This window comes from Rousettus aegyptiacus, unplaced genomic scaffold, assembly GCF_014176215.1.
Source record: "Rousettus aegyptiacus isolate mRouAeg1 unplaced genomic scaffold, mRouAeg1.p scaffold_m13_p_3, whole genome shotgun sequence".
Lineage (NCBI taxonomy): Eukaryota > Metazoa > Chordata > Mammalia > Chiroptera > Pteropodidae > Rousettus > Rousettus aegyptiacus.
Window position 1 is genome coordinate 22,822,076 of NW_023416306.1, and position 22,172 is coordinate 22,844,247.

General features: G+C 32.6%; 1 protein-coding gene across 7 annotated transcripts in view; it reads right to left on the reverse strand.

Annotated features, from left to right (window-relative positions):
• The window catches only part of FSD1L (fibronectin type III and SPRY domain containing 1 like), a 51,886-nt gene that overhangs the window by 18,931 nt on the left and 10,783 nt on the right, over positions 1–22,172 (reverse strand). For 4 of the 7 annotated variants that reach the window (XM_016156086.2, XM_016156085.2, XM_016156084.2 and 1 more), the window contains exons 4-7: positions 15,900–16,001; positions 9,344–9,366; positions 4,724–4,845; positions 230–439 (exon numbers count right to left, since the gene is read on the reverse strand). In XM_016156086.2, the coding sequence (XP_016011572.2) occupies positions 230–439; positions 4,724–4,845; positions 9,344–9,366; positions 15,900–16,001 (457 nt within the window). The remainder of the gene's footprint in view (positions 1–229; positions 440–4,723; positions 4,846–9,343; positions 9,367–15,899; positions 16,002–22,172) is intronic. The other 3 variants (XM_036238336.1, XM_036238335.1, XM_036238334.1) reach the window with 1 other exon arrangement.

Here is a 22,172-nt window from a genome sequence, read left to right on the forward strand (position 1 = left end):
AAATTAAATGCTATTCTGAAATACTGTTTCTAGAACATCCTTCATATTTGTTTTACATACATTATTTTAACAGGTTACAAATATCCAAAAGTATTTAAATGAAGATTTTCTTGATATTTTAAAAGAAATTCACTTGGCTAAAGAAACTTAATTTTACCTTTTAAAGTAACTCAAAATATTTTTCACAATTTACTTTGAGAATGAGAGTCATGAAATGCGGTCATTTTACCTGATAGTGTATATTCAGTACCCTTAATATTATCAATTGTCTCCCAGCATCGCTCATCTTTTACACGTGGAAGTCCATCAAAATTAGTTTTCCTATATTCCAGCATAAAGTGGTCAATCTTATTATCTTCTTCTGGCATTTTCCAAGCTACTGTTACAGAATTGTCAGCCACCAAACACTCTATTGGATCTATCTCTGGAGCTTTAGGGACTGAAGAAATAAAAAGGCTCATTTATCATTTATTACGGTACTAATCCAATATTTGTCATTCAAAATATGCTTTTTCATGTTGCTTTTGAACTGTTCAATTAAATCTGGATAAGAGAAAGGATACCCTATAAACGCAAAATAAATATTTTTCAAAGCTGTTTAAAAATTTATGTTTCAATGTTTTTTTATAGATTTATTCGAACTATATTAAAATCCTAGCTAGCAAAAACCAATTCAAATATGCTAAGAATAAAGAATCAAGACTGACTTGGTGCTCCTCAACACAGTTTTAATCTATTTCAAACAGCCGTAGCATATAAATTAAATCACTATTGACAAAATAGAATAACTTGCTTTGAATTTAATGCTTAAAATAATTCAAGATATTTTCAATTTTTAAAATCTCATTTATAAAAAAATTGTTATTTCTCAGCACAAAACAAAAATGAACTCCCCAACCCGCCAAAATATTTAAGGATTTTAAAATGTTTCCCCAAAAAGTTCTATGACACATTAAAATAAAATAGGGTAAATGAGCCACAATTAACATGTATGAACATTAATCAATTGCTTTTCCATAAAAGAGGTTTTTCCATAGCTCCTCAACATTAACAGATGTTCCATTTACATAACAACAGGCTAACTGGAGAACGTGGTCCTCTGGTGACAGCTGTGTTTGAAATGTGTGAAACTGCAGATATTGTATTTAAACATTATGTCGCTTAAAAAAGTTTTAAAAAATTTATACCAAGTATACAAGACTGGTTCAACATTTTAAATCAATTAATGTAATCTATCACATCAGAAGAAAAATCATATGATCGTAATAGAGAAAAAATATTTGATAATAAAGATTCACAACAAAAACTCAGCAAACTAGAAACAGAGGGGGACCTTACTTGATAAAGAACATCTACAAAAAACCTATAGTTGACATCATACTTAAATGTTGAGAAACTAGATATTTTCTCCCAATGTGAGGATGTCCTCTCTCACCACTCCTATTCAACACTGTACTGGTAGTTCTAGCTAAATCCAGTAAGACAAGAAAAGGAAGTTAAAAGTACATGAATTAGGAAGGAAGAAATAAAACTGTCTTTGTTCGCTGATGACATGGTTGTCTAAAGAGAAAACCCCAAAGAATCAACAAAAGAATTTTTGGAACAAACAAGTAATTATAGCAAGGCTGCAGGGATGAACAGACACAGTACAAGGGAATCTTACGGCAGTTAAACTATTCTGTATAATAATGTTACGGTGGATATATGACAGTACATTTGTCAAAACTCATAGAATTGTCAAACACAAAAAGTGAACCCTAATGTAAAATATGGATGTTAGTTAACAATAATGTATCAATACTGGGTCTTTAATTATAACAAATGTACCATACTAATATAAGATGTTAATAATAGGGGAAACTGTATGTGAGGGAGGAAGAAACTATATTATCTGCTCAATTTTCCATAAATCTAAAGCTGTTTTAAAAACAAAGCATTGATTTTTAAAAAACTATAATAACAAAGGATTTATATACAAACGATAAAATCCAAGGCAATGTGAGACCTAATAAATAACAAAGTAAACTGAGTTTCTTGGACAAAATAATCAAGACCAAGGTGAAAGGAATTTGATATAAATTTTAAATCTTCAAGCGTAATTAATAAGGGAGGAGGAATAAAGGGGACAACTGATCTCCATTAATGATAGTCTCCAAAGTTCACCTCTTACGTGTGTAATTATACAATGAATACTTGGATTCTGATATACTTTATTAGTAAGATGACAACCAAAGACATATTTATCATTTGTCATTATGATTAATTTCCTTTATCTGTCTTGTGGTATTTTTGTCCCTACAATACATAACAGATATTAGTCTCTATTACTGGAACATAAACAATACAAACTACTTATTGCCAAAAGAACAGACTATAAGCATTCACAAATTTAAGATTTTAATGTGCTCTGCATTGCCTACACATGAGGAAATATGAAGGTCTATTTATCACACTGTAATTTTATAGTTTTGCTGAGTCAAAAACCTGTACTGAAAGTCCCAAGAGGCTGGTATAAAGAATCATTTAATTTGTAAGTGGGTCTGGCTAACTCCTCACTATATACATCTCAATTTAGACACCATTCCAGTAAGAATGTACTGGCAAGTATTCTTCTTTCTTGTGACTAATGGCCCCCAAAAGAAAGCAAACTGCTAGAAGTGGCAACTGAGGTAAAAATGAAAAAAAGAAAATCCAAGAAAGTGGTGATATCTGGGAGTAAAAAAGAAAATTCAGATAACTTAAGAGTTGTATGTCAAATTAAGGCTGACTTGGATCTAAACTGTGGGAAGTTAACAAAGAGTCTATATAGAAGAGTTCATCAATCGAGGGCTAAAACTTCCGAAGATGAAAGGTGGTAATGATGTTGTATAAAAATACTTAGAAAATGCAAAACTCTCTTTGGAAATAAGAATGAAAAGCAATTCACAGCAATTTTCATAAAGTAGCAGTTAACTAGCAATAGTGAGGAAACTAGTTCGAGAATTTTACTAAAGTTTGCTCTGCATGTGAATGTAAAAGGGCAAGTGGCATCAACGTTGCCACAAATATGTTTCTCTTTTTAGCTGCAGAAGCTCAGAGGAGAATATAAACTGTTTCAATGCACAGAAAATGGCTTAAAGTAGAATAAAATGGCTTTGCAATTATTATCATCCCTCATCATCACTTCCATTTTTCAGACTCGGGTAAGTCCACAACTCATGTTACTATATGTAATATAGCGTAGAGCTGTTTTTTGTGGTGTTTATGGAATGAATTACTAAGGGATGATGGTATTCATATTTAAAATTTAATCTTATTGTATCTTACAGGAAAATTTTGTGCTACAGGAGAATATAAAAATTTAGTAATATGAATTCATCTTTTATAAATCTTAACAATCTATTATACTTTTTCTTCAGGATGAAACTCCTCCACAAAAGGATTTCTTGTTTTATTATATACCTCATTCCTTTTGACTATCTTAAAAGTTTGCCAAACGAGGAAATCTTAACTGTGCATGCAACTATTTGACTGTACAGTAGGCATGGCCTTGGTCTGTTACAACATGACTGAAAACTCGAGAGAAAGAAATGGTGAGAAAATTGATTCTTTAGTAGTTTTTTAAAAAAATCAAAGTAATAATAACGTGTATATACACAATCTACCACTCCTGACTCTCCATCTGAATTTGGAAGTAGTATAAATGATAATACAATGGCAAGTAATTCTGAAAAGCCAATCTGTAAGTAAATATTCACTGACAAGTATACTTTCTCTACAAATATGGTTCCTTTCCTCATGTTTTCTTTCTATAAACTCTCCTAGAACTTTTGATCTGTATCACACAAGTTAATCTTCACTTGTGCTACCTTTATTAGTTCTATTAGTTTCATGACTACTAACCCCATCTTTTCAATATTTTAAATCCCTGACCAAATATTCAAAGAATATTTTCATATGATCAACATTCTCTATCCAAAAAAAGCTAACCTCTAAAAATAAAAACTAGTTCTAACAAAGTACCTGTTTATGTAAAACATCTCACTTTCAAGAGACTTCTAACCCCCAAGTCACCATGTCCAAATCATTTTAGCTATCAACTTAATATTACTTGATGCTAGCTAAAAAAGAGAATACCACTAACAAAAAAAGTCTTTAACTGGCTCTTTCGCACATGTGGACAATAATTTGGAACTTCAATTCAAATGGTTTGGCTACTGCAACAACCTCATACTAATACTCTAATAAACCAATGTTAACATATTATTTATTACTGAAAATAAAATTCCATTGAGCCAACGACCACCACAGTAATGTTAATGATAGCAGCTAACATGCACTGAGTGTTAAGTACATGCTGGGTACCATTTTCAAGAGGTTTCAATTCATTTTAATCCCTATAAAAACTCTAGAAGGATAATAGCACATTTTAAAGATGAAGGAAATAAGGCAAAGTTAAATAACTTGTTCAGGGATACAAAGCAAGTAAGTGGCAGCCAGGATTGAAATCTAAGAAGTCTGGCTCCAAGACCCAGTGTTAACCATCGTGATATATTGCTTCTGTCGATAAAATAATTCTCTAAAAATAAAGACTAGCAAATTTAATTATTCTTTTAATGAATGAAGAAAAAAATCATGTATGCTTCTTTAATATTTACATTCCAATGTTCATTACAGAAAAATCTTGAAGAAAAAAAGGTTTTTATATCCAACTTTACATAGAATATACTCCATATTTACTTACCTGGCAAAAATTTCAAAGTTTGCAGCATCTGTCTTTCCTGAGAAAAATCCACCATTAAATGAGTCATGTTGTCACTGACCTTTGGTTTCAAAGAAAGGCGAAAGGCTGAAGCCATCGTTACTCTATGGCAAACACAAACATAGTTTTAAAAATACAAGAATGGGAAGTATCATGTTTAATTTATAAAATGAAAAGATAAACATTATTTTACTCTAGTGATTTCAGAAACTATAACAAAGGTAACAAAACTAAATAGAAATCTGCTCTTAGAAGTTTTGGAAAATTAAAAAACTAAGATGTTTTTAAATTTAAATACATTTAACATAACCTTAAGGAACTTAAAACTGTACACAAATGCAAATATCACAAAAAAACAACTATCCAATATAAATCTTTGTTTGCAGACCCAAGAGTCATCTGAATCTCTGTAAACTCAATCTCACTGACTTCCTGATGCCAGTCTCACTCCTTTTCATATGCCAAATAATGAACTGTACATGTACCCTGATTCAAACATTCTCCCTAGTAGTCACAGCCGCCCCATGTATCCTTGAATAAGAGTAGAGGTATGCTGACCAAATATTATATAGCTTGGTAGCTGCTAAAGAGATGCCATGGATGAGAAAGGAAAGAAGTAGAATCATAATTCTGAATACCATGCTAGTAGGTGTCACTCTGATGTACTGAGGCTACATGGAAGGATACAAAGAGAAAATAGCCCTGTGAAACCACACGCAATGGAAATAATCGTTCAATAAATATTTATTAGATTAATGTGGTATAAAAAACAAACAAACAAACAAAAAGAAGTCATACCGGACCTCATTTTACCCACAGTCTGGGGAAACTGTTATGTCAGTTACAACTGGGACCTACAAAAAATACTCATGTTCTATTAATTTGTCATTTTATCTCAAATTTCACCTTTTCACATTACAGTAAATTTCCATAAGTATCACAAAGTAAATCCCCTTATCATCTTTGGTCAAAGAATAATACAAAAGTAAAATTCATGTATGCTGTCCTCCTAGTATACAGCTTGGGAGAGGAAGTAAATAGAGCTAGAAGAAAAAAGCGAATACCAAGCCTAGTCATTCAGATCTGCCAAATCTACTCTAGAAATCAATGGTAGGAAAGATATAAAACTTGTTGCTGTACTGTTATTTTGGGATAAAAAATGTCTAATTGTTTCTGTATTCAGTTATTTAATTTTAAAAATAGGAAAGTCATCACTTTATTTAGTAGAAACAATGATTTAACTGATCTATTTATCAAGAAGAAAGTGTTATACTGAAATACAATTTATAGGGAAGGGAACTCAGAATGAATGCTAAGCATAACACTGAGTACATCATATGTATGTCTTTAAGCTGCTGGTTCTCAATACAATTTCAGATTATATCAATAGGTAGTTAGGAACAAAGGCTAAGTCTTACATGCTTTGTTCTTTACAGCCCCAAGCAACTTCTGATGTCACTTCTGAAAGAGCTATATTCAGAGATGCACTTAGTAAATGCCTATAGAATCGATGAATGGCTTTGAACCTACTTGGTTGCTACAAAATCTGATTATTTAAATGTTTGTTGAGAATTGGTGGAAAAAATATCGAAAGTGTTTTAGGGAATTTAAATCTGAAAATTTATCTGCGAAACTTGATATAATCACTATGGCCTCAAAGAAAAAGAATGTTCCTCAAAAATACATTATAGAAGTGGTGGTACATATATACAATGGAATATTACTCAGCCATAAGAAGAGATAAAATACTGCCATTTGTGACAAAATGGATGGACCTCGAGGTAATCACGCTAAATGAAATAAAACAGACAGAAAAAGTTGAAAATCACATGGTATCACTTTTATGTAGGATATAAACCTAAAAGCAACAAATGAACAGGACAAACAAACAGAGACTCATGGACATGAACTATAGACTAGCTGTTACCAGAAGGTAGGAGGTGGGGGCAGCGGGGAGGTAGAAGGGGTAAAGGGGTCAAATATGTGGTCACAGAAAGAAATCTAACTATGGGAGGTGAACACTCACTGTAAATATATATATGCCTTACTGTTAAAGTATACAGCTGAGACTTATTGGATTTCGTTAACCAATGTCACCATAAAAAAATAAATTTAAAAAATTTTAAAAATGCATTAAAGGTCTATCAGGCCTAAAAAAAAATAATGACCTTTATTTTCTAGTCAATGAAAATGTCAGTCTCCATAAATCAAGTTATACGTATAACAATGCTATAATATTTAAAAAGACTGAGCTTTTTATTTTTAAACTGAATATACTTAGAAAATGTGCCTTAAAGCCCAAACTAACAATCCAAAATCCAAAGATAATTCTCTACATTACAGGATCCATGTGGTTAGGAATGATTTAATTCACCCTGCCTTTCTTAATTTACTTCTACTAGTACAAGCAAGCTAAATACAAGGATCTCTTTTCCTTCTCATTTTATTTTCGCAAAAATAGCTGCAAAATATATAAATGAACACTTTTAATTTCCTCAAACAACCTAATTAATTTGATTCTTCCTTTTATGACCCGTTTTCTTTAAATACCAGTAATTCCTACAATATACCTCAACTAATCATACTCCAACATTACCGAGCACCCGGAAGTGTATACCAGTGATTTGTAAAGCTGTAGAAATCTGCTGCGTATTATCTTCTCATTTCTGTCTCTAGTGTTCTCGTCGCCCCCACGATTCCTCCTGCATAACTTTTATCATAGCAAATGATAAATACTTAGTTCTCACAGGTACTTTCATTTTCATTTATTTGATTACTTGCTCAGGTGTAGTATGTACTCTTCTTTAAAACACCACCTCTGCCCTCACATAAGGAAATAATCCTTTCTTTCCTTAGTGAAAATAATTATTTCATTATGATAATAAGTTTAAATTATTTTTATGTTATAAAATGTAATGATGGAATTCTAGAAACTTGTTTCCTGGGAGAGCCCTTAAAAACTATATCAGAGAAACCTGCAAGTTATGAAACTAAAAATCGAGTTTAAAAAAATTAAGCTATAATTCAGAAATGTTCCTTAGGAAGTAAAAATTTTGTAAGGAGCCAAAAAAAAAGTATAGGTTTTGAAAACAAACAAACAAAAACTCCAAACCGAAAAAAAAAAAAAATGAAGTTTGCCCTCACAGAAAAAAGGAATCCTGAGTTCTGAGATCACTTGGATACTGATGAACAAGCCAAGAAGTTGGCTTAGAAGACAAGGAAAAGAAATCAAGCTTCACTGAAGAATACATTCAGCCACAAACACTCATTACAAAATTGAATTCTGACACATAAATCTGGACAAAGGTCTCTCACAAAGTCTTTGGACAACTCAAAGACTGATTAGGAAGTGACTTCTAATTGAAAAAATCAAGGACCAGAGGAGGACTTAGTGGAGTAGGTGGCTAAATAGAAAAATAATCTAGCCAGGGTGGAAGATGGATCACTCATAGCGAATTCCACAAGACACAATCCAAAACTACCTTATCCAAAAAACTGACCTACCTAGCAACCAATCCTCACATAGCCAATACTTTTCACCTTCAAGCTCTCATAATCTCGTCCCTACATTCAGGATTTATAAGAATGATCCATGTCTTTAATCAATCCCTGATATATAGAAAAAGTATAAAAATTAATATTTGTGCGAAGAATGCTATGACTGCCATGTCAATCTTGCTTCTAGTCATATAAATACCAAGAGAAAATCACATAATTTGAAGTCTTTGGCCATAATTAACAAAAGAGAGATGGGCTTTCACACAATCTATAATTAATAATTTTATAAATCATATGATGAAAAATAATTTAATCTCGGATTCCGAGTGGTTATTTGAAGAGCTTGCCTTTCAGAGAATCTCATAATCCTCAAATGAAGAAACCCAAGTGATCACCTCACTGTACTCAATGCTCAGAGACCAGCCAGGCAAGTCAGAACCATCCCTTCTGTGGTAACGGAATCCAAAATTGCCAGCAGCTCTTTTAGCTCTTTGGTGTATTCATTACAGGAAGTACTCAATTCCCTTTCTTAGTCCTGGCTCTACCAATGAGAAAGACCTTTTAAGCTAGTCTTTCCCCATTTTCTTTAATATTCTCTTCCCATAAACTAGATAGTAGTGGCATTAGAAAGAGAAAGAGATGGCACCAGGAACAGGATGAAATGAGAATACAAAGGTGTTAAACAGAGAGCAGTGAAGTAGGAGAGCTTTAGCTCCTGAGGACTATTTCAAATGCTGTGACATCTCAGAAAATAAGACACGCTTATAAAATTATAAAATGCATTCCAGGAATATATATTTTTTAATTATTCAAAATGGTCCCCCATCCATTAGCATAGCTCGTTAAGAACTGTACTAAAACTAACTAGATTATACCAGAAATGAAATTCTTTTGGAAGTACGTAATTGTCCACAACTCTGTTCTTAAAAATCTTGCTGATATACTGTTTTTCCAGAAAATATGCATTAGACATTTTCTTTTTTTTTGTACCTGGCCATTAGGTATTTTTATTTTAACCAATGAGATTCTAACAAGAAACTGTTCTTGAATTTCATTTCTGACTTCAATATCAACACAAATAAAAATGGAGGTTTTATTCCATACCTATCCTTGATCTGTCTTGCAGCCTTCGAGCAAATCAGGGAGAAGAGAAAGAAGGCAGTTAGTGCTTTCCATGCAAGTTTCAATGGCAGTGACATGCAAGAAAAGTTAGAATATAAACCCTGGAATATATTAGTTCATATTCACAAAAACATAAATTATAAGAAATCTGTACAGTTCACCTCAGTTGCATAATGTGATGTTAGAACGATAGTAGAAAATCCACACCCCATATAAAAATCACCTTAAAAGGAAGGAAATTTAACACTTCAAACTAATTCCAGATGACTATAAATGTTTTTTCTTACCTTAAGATTATCATAACACACTTCCACTTTCATTCAGTCTGACACTCTTCAACTAGAACAATCAATCTCCTTCATGGGGCACACATGTCTATGCACTCTGGTGATTTTTTTCTTATACATTTCAAATCTGCTCTCCAATTTTTCTTCAGAGATCTCTTTCACCACTTCATAATGATTGTTCCAAGTTTTCTCTATATGCCTTCACTGGGCAAGGACTTTGTTTTCTGAGAGCTTGCCTGCTAACATATAAAACTAGGCTGCAGTTCTACAATCCTTTACCCCAAAAGAGTGAAGTTGCAATGGCAAAAATTCAAACAAGGAGAAACCAGAGAAATGCTTCCAGCAATGGGATCTTTCTCTCAGATGACTTCATAAAAGCTGCCAACTTAAATCTACTCTTCAGAAATTTTTCTTTTTTTTTTTTTTTGAAAAAGTTTAGCACAAGTTTAGAAAGGGGACATAGCTATTAATTAATGTTGTACACTCAGAGAAAAATAATGAAAAATACAAGTAAAAATTGGTTTACCCTTTACATTTCCATGCAATATAACAGAGCCAATAAAAGCTTTTGCCCACACTGAACCAGCATCGTTAATGATACATCCAATGTAGGGCTGTTTTCCTCGACACTATCCCCAGTGTCCAGCATAAAGCTCTGCACACAATAATAACAACTACTACATGTAACTGAACACAGAGCACTGCTTCTGTTGCCTCTCCAGTTCCAGTATTGTGCTTACTTGGAATCAGTCATTTTTATACCCATTCTAAAATCTTCTAGTCTGAATTTCTTTCTACATAAAGGAACTACAATTTAGATCAGCATATTATACAGTTCCAGCACTATCATAATCAGTTCTGTGACCCTGTACTAATTCTATTTCTTAAGGGACTTTGGTCTTTAATGTTTCTAAAGATCCTTTAATGTTACTAAAGATCCTTTTACAACCCAATTTTGTGGCATCTATATGTTCTTTAAATCATGACATTACTTTGGCACTAGGGATAAGAAGTGTTAAGGAAGTCAATTACATTGATTTTTTAAAAAAATTATTGCCATTGTAGTTAGAAATATAACCAAAGATTTTAATATAAGTTTTAAGGGAGGGGAAGAGGAGGCTCTTTTCTGTACTTGATGTGTCTTTAAACACAGAGAAACTGCCACCAGCATTACTCCCTTAATCTCTTTCTAGTCCTTCATTTCTCCTGGGAGGTGATATGACTTAATCTGATTATGAGTTTGAAAGGAGAAACTAAAGATAAGTAGCTCTGCACCCTTCCCTTTTTCTAAAGTTTGCTTACTCACAGAGAACATACATTCTGTTCTTTCCCTTGATGCAGTAAGTTTCACTGAAAATGGCTCCCTCACAGACATCTGAAATAGTACCAGAATGACCATACCTGGGTGGGTAAGTCTAATTCTTGGGTTCAATATTAGGAAGTTTTCCTATTATCTAAACCAAATTCCCCAATATCATTTTATTACAATTTGGCCTCTTAATCAGCTTTATTGTTTTATTTCCCAACTGGTTTAGAACTTGGTTAAAGAAATGTTACTTACCAGTCACTCTCAAATACCATTTTTTATATTACCATTTTTTAAATTGACCATAATGATTCAACTTCATGTCCAGTGTTACTTAATTTAGTAAGGTGTCATTTTTAGTGTGTCTGAGTGTGCACAGGTACACATGCATGTAAAGCTTTCATGTTATTCAATATACTAGGCTGTTTGTGACAAACTAGAAAAAGGTACAGATGACAAGCTAGATCATTTAGGAAAAACTGTTGTCCCATGTATTATATATAAATATAGCTAGCTAGTAAAACTGAAAACTCCATGGCTTCTCTTTTATTTAGGTTCAAATTTTATAGTACATACACTGTGTAAATGCAGGAGGGGTTGAAGAAGTTATTCTGTGCAATGATAAAGAGTAGAAAGTCTCAAATTCTGAAAATCTCTCTCTAAAAGGGTCCAGTTTCAAGAAATGTCTTAAATTGGAAAAGAGATTACTTAATTCCTTTCCTGGAATTTCTTCTCCCAAAGCAAAAGCTGTCCAAAAGATATACAATATTATATTGCTTGATTCCTCTAAGTTTCCATTTCAAGAGTGATGCATTTTGTCAATTTAACATTTTGGCTTAATAAATACCAGCCGGTCCCAACACTTATCATTGTTCTGTGTCCAATACACTTATCTGCAGAACTCCACTTAGTGAGTTATGAAGAGGCCTCAGTGAAGGCTTAGATTTTTAGGTTATGGTACTATATATTACTGAAAAGCCTTCGAGAAGTATTTGTCATATTTCTTTGCTCAACATCACTGTTTTCTACATCAATTTCAATCACTACCTCTATTTCAATCTTCAAGTGAAATCTTGTTTGCCAACATTTCATTCCTCTCTATTCATTAGAGATGGCTCCTTTCTCTCTCATTCCCTTCCTTTCTCAATTGTTTTAAAAATAAATCTTACAATTCTGATCCTTTATTGTATCAGTTTTAGGAATCTCTCACCTAAGACAAAACTTCCTTAAACAGAATTGTAATAAGAATACAATGTAGGAGTAATCATGAATGGTTCTTTTTAATTACCAATTAAATATAAAAAGAAGTTAAGCGAGATCTTTTCCCAGACTCTCTTGTTTTTAATCTGCAATGAGTGGATAAATTATTTTCTTCCATGAATTTATCAACTCTTTTGAAGGTTAAGATCTTACTGTTTTTATGTTTCTTCTTAATTTCCTCATTTTTCTCCTTTTATAGAAAGATATTAGAAGCAAAGTACTCTAAAATAGTTCTACTTATGGAGTAAATATATTGAATGGTATTTTTTAAAGTTAAAAAGGGAATAAAAAAGTTTTTAGATCTTGTTTACTGTACTCAATGAGACATTTATCCAAACAGAAAAAAAATTTAATATTTCCAAATGTCTTCCCCATCAGCAAACATTTTGAAACTCATCAGCAAAAATACGGAATATTGACCAAGATTTCAGTTATCTGCGTTTCAGCCCATCACATAACTAGCAAGTTACTTAACTCTTTTAGGACTCTGTTATGTCGTCTTATGTCCAATAGGGTTTCTAAGTAAATCTCTGAATACCACTCAAGAAATTTTTCAAGCTTTGCCTACATGTCTGCATTGTTTTATACTTCAGATTTTCCTATTTAATTTCAGGCAGATAATTTTGTAATGGTTCCTTGAGATAATGTGACAATGACAAAGGGGCAAATATTTAATACTTTTTCAATACTTTTAACAATATATAACTGAGACTTTGACTCTCGCCCCAAAAATGCCATATTAAGGGAATAACTTGGGAAATAAAGGGGACTCAGTCACAAAGAGTGAAAAGAAATAGTTTCAAAATGCTATTTTCCTTTAGTCAAAAATACCGACTTTCAAAAAACATACTGCACACCAGTCGATTCTATATATTAGAAGTTTTATATTTCCTATATAAATCTATTTTTTAAAGAAACCATTTTTCAAAAACATGATCATTCAAAAATCTTCCTCACAAAGTCATAGTAAATAATTTTAAATAAACTCTGAATACATTACTGCATACATCTGCTCTATGACTAAGCACATTAATATAATACACCCCGTTTTTAAAGAACATAAATGACCCTCAACTGAAATAAAGGTGAAAAATTATAACTTGAGCCATTCTAAACAAATACTTAGATTTGTTTTTAAGTTGCCTTCATACTGAAACATTTCATGCTATTGTTGAAGGTGCGCGCCTCTCCCAGCATCCCTGACTTCAGCCCACCAAAGCAGCTTCTGCCAGTACTTCTGCTCCCTTGAATACACTGAGTGAGCTTCCATCCCTCTCCCTATTTGCTCCTCCCAGTGGTCACAGCCTGACACTCACTAAACAATATTCCAATGACTGTGAGTCAGTGTGGGAGACACACAAAACCCATTCTCCCTCTTCATCTGTGATCAAATGTAGAAGACACTGCTTCCCTTTCACCTTATTCTGTACATTTTATTCCACTGACAGCGCCTAGGCAGGTAACCATTCCGTCCCTTCTAGTCTGACAAGTGGCTTATATGTGGCAAGACTGTGATGAAATGACTTGTTAGTTACACTAACTTGGAAACTGTCCCATGGACTCAACTCTTTTCACATGTAGAATTCGAGGGGTGGGGCAAGATAGGGATACTAATTTTGGCAAAAGATCCAAGAAGTATTGTGCAGGCCAGCTATTAGCAGAGAACCCAGGTTTGGGGGGGGGGGGGGGTTTGGCTATTTGTCCATTCAGAAATAAAGCTAATGATCCAGATCTCATCTGCTGGTGATCTTTCTGCATATATTTACTATCAACCCACAGTCTTAAAAAAAAAAAATAGCGAAAGTACATTCTAAAATCCTTTTCCATTTGTGCTATGTTTACTTGCTTACTTTCAGACTGTCTAATGTTGGTAAATAGCACAGCTTCATATTCAATTCTCATGCTGAGGTAATGCAGTATGATCATTTAAATGTTAGTACTTAAAATTCTCTTTTTGAAGGCCATGAAGCCTAAAAAGACTCGTGGCCTGGGTTTTAGCCTGATATTTTTTTTTGTCCCCATTAACTATTCATATTAATCTGATTTAATCACTTTAAAATGGAATATTTGAAATAGTATATCTTAAAAGAATTTTTTTCCAAATTTCTAAGGATACTGCTAGTCCAATAATTAATCTTCAAAGTCATTTTCCCCTATTGTGAGCAGTTAGGAACCTTTCCAATTTACAAACAGCTGGGAATAAGTTTTAATTTAGAAAATTAGAAGCAAAGCTGTAAAGAACAAAGGAGAAAGAGAATAGTAGCCCTTGAGAGGAGGGGAAGAGAAGGACTCAGTAAAAGACAATGAAAAGAGAAACTTGGTAGAAACAAACTGTATCACAGTTTTTCTGAGCATTGGTCCCTATTTAAATGCAACTAGACTCAAGTTCTTTTTGAGTGCTTGTGCACACATGTTAGTCTTCTTCCTCACTCTCAGGCTCTTGGCCATGAATTCTTGCTGCTATGATTATGCCTGTCATTAACAGCTGCTCTACTCCACTAGAAGTAAACTGTTGACAACAAGGAAACAAAGAAAAAAACAAAAAACTTAGTAGTGCATATTAATAGTCAACAGATTCTGAGAAACTATGAATAGAGGATATTAACTATTTCCCATGAACTCTATGCCACTAATTTTTGATGACTCAGACGTCTTTTGCTTTCAGCATATTTTTTGGCTATGTTCCTAATATTTAAGGTTATCACATAAAAGTCCTTTAACTAGGTGACATGTCTGTTACATTAAAAGTATCTTAATATATAATACATTCCCCTCACGATTCCTTTATATAAGTGCTACTAAGTGCAAAGATGAACTTCCTCACAACCACCTCCAAAAACAAGAAGTAATTAGTTCACTGGTTTATAGCAAAATAACGTTCGTTTTGATTAATTTCATTAAAAAATATCAATTTTAAAGTTTGTTTTCAAAATGTAGGAAAATAAGCCAGCAAATGTTACCTTCTTGAGGAAGTTTTCCACCTTCAAGTTCACAGAAGAATCATAAGATGAATATATGAACACAAATGAAGCATAAGACCACCTTTCTAACACCAATGCAGCTCATTACATAGTCCACAATGACCAAGGAAAGTGATCTCAAACGAATATATTATCTCAATAAGATTACGACATAGTATATATTTTGCTAATTATACGGCTTAATTTCCCACTTTTTCTATAACATTTAAAAAACATATTCCACAACCTTATTGTATATCCAACATAATAGATTTGATAAACTGGTAATCATTTAAAAACAACCCTACTTAAAATAAGAACCAGAAACTAGAATTTAGAATCTCTTTAACATCAGAATCTAGTTTAAAACATTAGCAGTTTTCTTGATCCACTGTTTGTATTTTCATACCAAACATACCCCTTAAATAAGGGATCTACATTTTCATATTTTAATAAAACATTCAAACAATTTCTTAAACAGTGGAACATTTAATAACAAACTTAGTAACAAATTCCACTAAATTACAGTGCTCATTTGCATCAAGCAGATGTTTTGCCAACCAGCTCATAGAAAGGAAGACAAAACGAGATCTCACATTCCTTTTAGACTTTAGATTTCTCTAGACTGAATGAATCCAAAATTAAAAAAGAAAATATCATTTTTTAAACAAAACTTTGTTTTAAGTAGATTGATTTTGGGGGAGTTTTTTTTTCTTTTTTTGTACCTTTGAAAATTCTTCAGCTTCCTTTATATCTAATGACCGTGTTGCAAATTCTAGCAGTTCTTCAGAGTTCTCCAGTGCATTATTACATTGACTAAGCTGACTCTAGAAAAATAAAATCATTAACATAAAATTTCCTATTGCCATCAGAATCTTAAATATGTATTATCATAATAAACTTAGAATTTTAATAGCAATAATTGAACAAAAATATTTTCAAGAATTACTGAAGCAAAATAATAGTCACATTTTTAACAAATTTAATTATCTTAATACATTGTACTTAACATCTTTCCATAATTTGTCTGAAATAGCTCGACTGCAGATAAAAACATATTCATCATTTAAACATACAAAAGAAATTAAACCAATTATAAATAACTGGAGTCAAATTTACTTAAAGATTCTTCTCAGCATAGTCTAAAAACCATCGCCAATTAAAACATCAAAATAATCCATCTACAGACAACATCCTCTATAACGAAGACTAAATTTCTTGGTGATATTTAACTATTTAAGTTTATGAATCAAATTACAAATACATTCAGCTAAGCACAACCTTAGTATTCTATTTATCACAATACTCAGTTGCAGATACTCTTCTAAATAATTTATAGTTCCCAATACTAAATAACACAGAATATATCTCAAAGAATCACAATGTTAGTGAATAAATTTTAAAAAAATAAAAAGGAACAAAATATGAGTTATATTGATGTGCTGTTATTCTGATGTGTTAATTTCACCAAAAACAACCTTTCTTATTCATTTCATTCTCTCTCTCACTCTATCATTTGGGGATCTAAAACTAAGCCCAGTCATGTGAAAATATTGTTAGTGATGACTTTAAACAGAGAAACAGACCCATTCCTATGCTTTTAAATGTATCCGAGATTCATCTTCAGAATATTTATAAATATCTATTTATGAATATGTATTTCATATTCAAAACTACTTAATTTCCCCTTAAGATCAACACTAAAGATAAACTATCGCTCATTTTGTTGGTTTCTAATATGTTCTAGTTTACTTTGGAAAAGTAGAATAGTTCAGCCATATTTTGGGTTAAAATAGGTTTTAATATGTTATTCTAAGAACCAAACCACAATTTCATAAAAATACTGCTCCTCCTATAGGTAAACCTCTTAATGAGTTCCAAAGATTAATTAACAACCTATCATTTGAAATATGCAAGTTAGAGAAGAGCTTAAGGTTTAATAAAAATCACTGAGAATAAAATGGTGGATATATAAATGGTCTATACAGGATCTCTAGGGCAGACTGTGTCAACGTAGTATTAAAGTAAAAAATACCAAGAAGAATACAGAATATATCTAAAGGAACCATTAATGTGAAAGAGTCCAATCTGAGGTCAAAGTTTGAGATAAAATAACATTCTAAGGGGAAAGGTTATGAATGTGCTTTGAAGTCAAGAGGGAAAGTGAAAGACGGGGGAGGGTACAAAAGACTACAACTTAAAGAGCACTAACTTATGAGTTTCTCAGAGGAATTATTAAAATATCTTAAGCAATACAACATGCTATTGAGTTTGTGAACCCAAAGGAAGAAGAGAGATGCTCTATTATCTCCAACTAAAGAAGGGAATGGCATCAATAGCCAAGCTGTGATTCTTTTTAATATTTGGTTGTAAAACTATCCCAAGAAAACTTTATGGTTTGAAATACCATTAGGCTGACATCACTGTAGCTTTTCTTTGAATCATAACACAAGAACATCCTCAAGAATGAAGTTACTCTCATTAAACTTATGTTTCAATAACTCACAGTCTTATTTTACAACCTGTTGTCCACTCAGTTTCCCCTGGTCCCCTAAATACCATTCTTATTTAGAAATTTGCCAAAAGTTTTGAGAAGGAGAGGCAAGTATTAAGTATTACAAGGGCTAATAAAGTGTAAGATAAAAGGAGGGGAAAAACAATAAAACAATGAAATCACTGGAAAAAAATTAGGACCTGAAGTGATGGTAGAAAAAGAAAAGAAGGTGCTAACATCCTTGCAGTCACTACTTCCAAACAGTATTCAGAACTCTGATCCTCCCATTTTCTGCAACATTTTGAATTCCTCCGCTAATCATGAATTTGACGAATACAAAACCTGAAGCAAAGTTATGAGACTCTATGAGGAAAAGAGTTTAAATAAATTTATATGAGCCAATTATGTATTACTGGGAATTTAGTCAACGACTTTTAAGTCACTTACAAGAGCAATAAATGTAGCCTGTTATAAGAGCACAATAGATTTTATGTAAACCCACGTATATCCTGCTCTGTACATGGCTGTCAGAAAACAAGTTCTGATATAAAAATACCACACTTCTAGAAGTCTAGACGTATTTTAAATAAAAAATTCACAATGGATAAAGATTTTCTAATTCTGAAAATTTCAAACACCTTGAGTTAAGAAAAGACAACACTCCAAAAGGTCAAAACCCACATGCCATGACACCGATGGTATTAGATCTCTCTTCCAAATCAGCACTGGGCTTCAAGATGATTCAAAGACTCTTCCAGACTTCTGATCTTTGATTATCTTAACTCTCCCTTCTTTTTATTAAATAAGTACCTTCCTTCCTCAAAGTGCTTCATATCAGTTTCTAATGAACTGTTTCTTAACTTAATTCCCTTCAAGATTCCTCTGCATTGTGTACAGCTATCTACTGTTTACATTAACATTATTCTGAAATCAGTTATGTCTTAAATACATTTTTGCTTACTCTTATAAATTCTAATCTCTTTGACACGAGGATCTCATTTTCCTTTCTTTTGCAATTCTTGCAAATTATTCTCCATTAGAATGTGAAATCCATGCAGGTAGGGGTTTTGCTCACTACAAATACCCCAAATCCAGCATAACAGTAAGTCAAATTTTACTGACTGATACTGTTGATCAAATATCGTCATTGACCACCATAAATTGTGCTAACAAAAGGCACTCTAAACTAGCTTCTCAAATATGAATTTTAAACATTAAGATGTAGAACATTTTCACAGTTTTCTGAAATCTTTTACAACTCTATACTATTGTTAGGGCAAACATAACAAGACATAGTGAAGATGATAAAATAGTTTTTAAAAATCCAATTGTAATTATGATTTCAATTCCTAATAATGCTTCACTAAAGTCACTGTTATTAAGAGCTTTGTTATCCAATGTATGTGAATTTTGAGGAAAGGGGAAAATGGAGAATAGAGAAAAGGACCTTAGAAGAGCTAGTCAGTCAACTGCTCTTAATTAAAAGCTAGCAATATAAGATACGTGAATAGGGGGCAAGTAAAAAGTATTTTTCTAAACATAAATGATAAAGTTCCTACTTTCAAGAAAGGTGTTAACAAGAGTTTAATTTTATCTAGCCAACTGCAAGCTTTTTTTTTATAAAATGTGTCTAATGGCTTCCTTCAGCTACCCTATTAATAATGCCAAAAAAATAACTACATATACAGTTAAGCAGAAAGAAGGTCCCAACAAAAAATAGGCACCAACTTGGTATTTGGAGAGCTTACAAGTAAGAGAAAAGGAAAATAATAGTAGCAGCACTGAAACATCATGCGCCCCAGGGATAGTTAAAGGTGGCATATAAAAATTGGCAATGCGTATTCAATACGCATGGCATTTTTTTGTCACCTGATGGGAAGAAGAGAAGGTTGGAGAAAAAATATGGCTCGTGGCCTCAACAGTGGCAGATTTAATACGTGGTATGGGCTGCGTTAACAGAAACAGCTGGCCAACACAATGACAATGAAGATAATTTAGAAAATCTCTGGCAGATAGAGAGAGGGAGAGAGGGAGGTTGTAGATCAAGCAATGGAACGTTTAAAAGGTATTCCAAACTGGTGCTGTGAAGAGGGATGAGAAATCTGCAAAGGATGAGCTGTGGGTCAGATCTTCAGAAGACACTGAGTTTTCCTTTTCTCTCCAATTTTGTTTTTTAAATGAATGAATGTCTCATTTATTGAAATTTATAAATACTTTATGACTAAATAATCACCTTTGAATGATTCAAGTAATACCACCCCCACCTCCTCAATATAAACAAAAAATCTTAACCTGGGACGTATGGACACACTTGGAAGGGTATTTGACCCTTGGAAATTGCATGTGAACAGTATGTGCATAAGAGAGGAGAATGTTTGTATTCTTCTACAGCTTTCTGATTCTCAAAGACATCTATGACTGAAATCAACATACAAAAATCAGCTACATTTCTATATACCAACAAGAAACAACCCAAGGAGGAAATTAAGAAAATAATATTATTTACAATAGCATCAAAAATAATAAAATATTTTGGAGTAAACTTAACCAAGGAGTCAAAATATCTGAACACTACAAAACTGCTGAAAGAAATTAAAGATGACACAAATAAACGGAAAGGAATCTCATGATCACAGACTGGAAGACTTAATATTGTTAAAATGTCCATACTACCCAAAACAATCTGCAAACTCAATGGAACCCCTATCAAAATAGAAAAAAAAAAATTATAAAATTCATATGAAATTGCAAAGGACACTGAATTATCAAAACAATATTGGAAAATAAGACTAAAGTTGAGAGCACATTCATACTTCCTGACTTTAAAACATATTACAATGCTAAGCAAAATAGTGTGATACTGGCATAAAGACAGATATATCGACCAATGGAACAGAACAGAGCGCCCAGAAATAAACCCTCACATATATGGTCAAATGATCTTTGACAAGCGTGCCAAACCACAAAATGGGGAAATAAGAGCATCTTCAACAAATGGTGCTGGGAAAACTGGATATCCACATGCAAAAGAATGAATTTGAACTCACCTGACACTACACACAAAATTCACTCTAAATGGATGACAGGCCTAAACATAAGCCCTAAAACTATAAAACTGCTAGATGAAGACACAGGAGCAAAGCTTCATTACACTGGATTTGGCAATGATTTCTTGGATATGACACCAAAAGCCCAGGCAATAAAAACAAAAAAAAAGACAAATGGAACTATACCAAACTTAAAAACTTCTCCACATTAAAGAAAAAAAAAATCAATCGAGTAAAAAGGCAACCTAAGGAATGGGAGAAAATAAATGTACACCATATATCTGACAAGCGGTTAATATCTAGAACTATAAATATCTCCTATAATTCAACAACAAAAAATAACCTGATAGAAAAATGGGCAAAAGAACTGAATATATATTTCTTGAAAGAAGAAATACAAATGGACACTTATATAAAAAGATGCTCAACACTAATTATTAGAGAAATGCAAATCAAAACCACAATGAGGTATCATCTCACATTTGTTAGGATGGCCACTATCAAAAAAAATAGTAAACAGAGGCAAAATGGGTGAAGGTGGTCAAAAGACACAAACTTCCAGTTACAAAATAAGTCCTGGGGATGTAATGTACAACATAGTGATTATAGTTAATAATAGTGCATTGTATGTTTGAAAGCTGCTAAGAGAATAAATCTTAAAAGTTGTCATCACACACACAAAAAATTTGTTACTATGAATGGTAATAGATATCAACTAGACTTATTGTCACAGTCATTAAGTAATACATAAATATCAAATCATTATGTTGTACACCTGAAACTAATATAATGTTATAGGTCAATTAAATCTCAATTAAAATAATAACAAAAAACTAGGAAGTAGCAAGTGTTGGCAAAGATATGGAGAAATTAAAATCCTTGTGCACTACTGGTGGGGTTGTAACATGGTACAGCAACTATAAAAACCAGTATGGAAGTTCCTCAAAAAACTAAAAATAGAATTATCATAAGAACTAGCAACCTATTTCTGGGGATATAGCCAAAAAACTTGAAAACACGATCTCAAAAAGATAGTGGCACATCCTTGTTCACTGCAGCATTATTCACAACAGGCAAGAGATAAAAGCAACCTAGTTGTCCATAGACAGATGAATGAATAAAGAAAATGTGGTACATGCATACAATGGAATATTATTCAGCCACAAAAAAGGGAGGAAATCCTGGGCCACGCTAAACATGTACAAACCTTGAGGACATTATGCTGAGTAGAATATGCCAGTCACAAAGGGACAAATACTGTTATGGTTCCACTTACAAGATATCTAAAGTAGTCAAAATCAAGAAAACAGAAAATACAATGATGGTTGCCAGGCCATGGGGAGAGAGGCAAATAGGGAGTTGTTTGATGGGTATTGAGTTTCAGTTTTGTAAAATGGAAAAGTCCTAGAGATCCATTACACAACAATGTAAATACAGTTAACATAACTGAACTATAT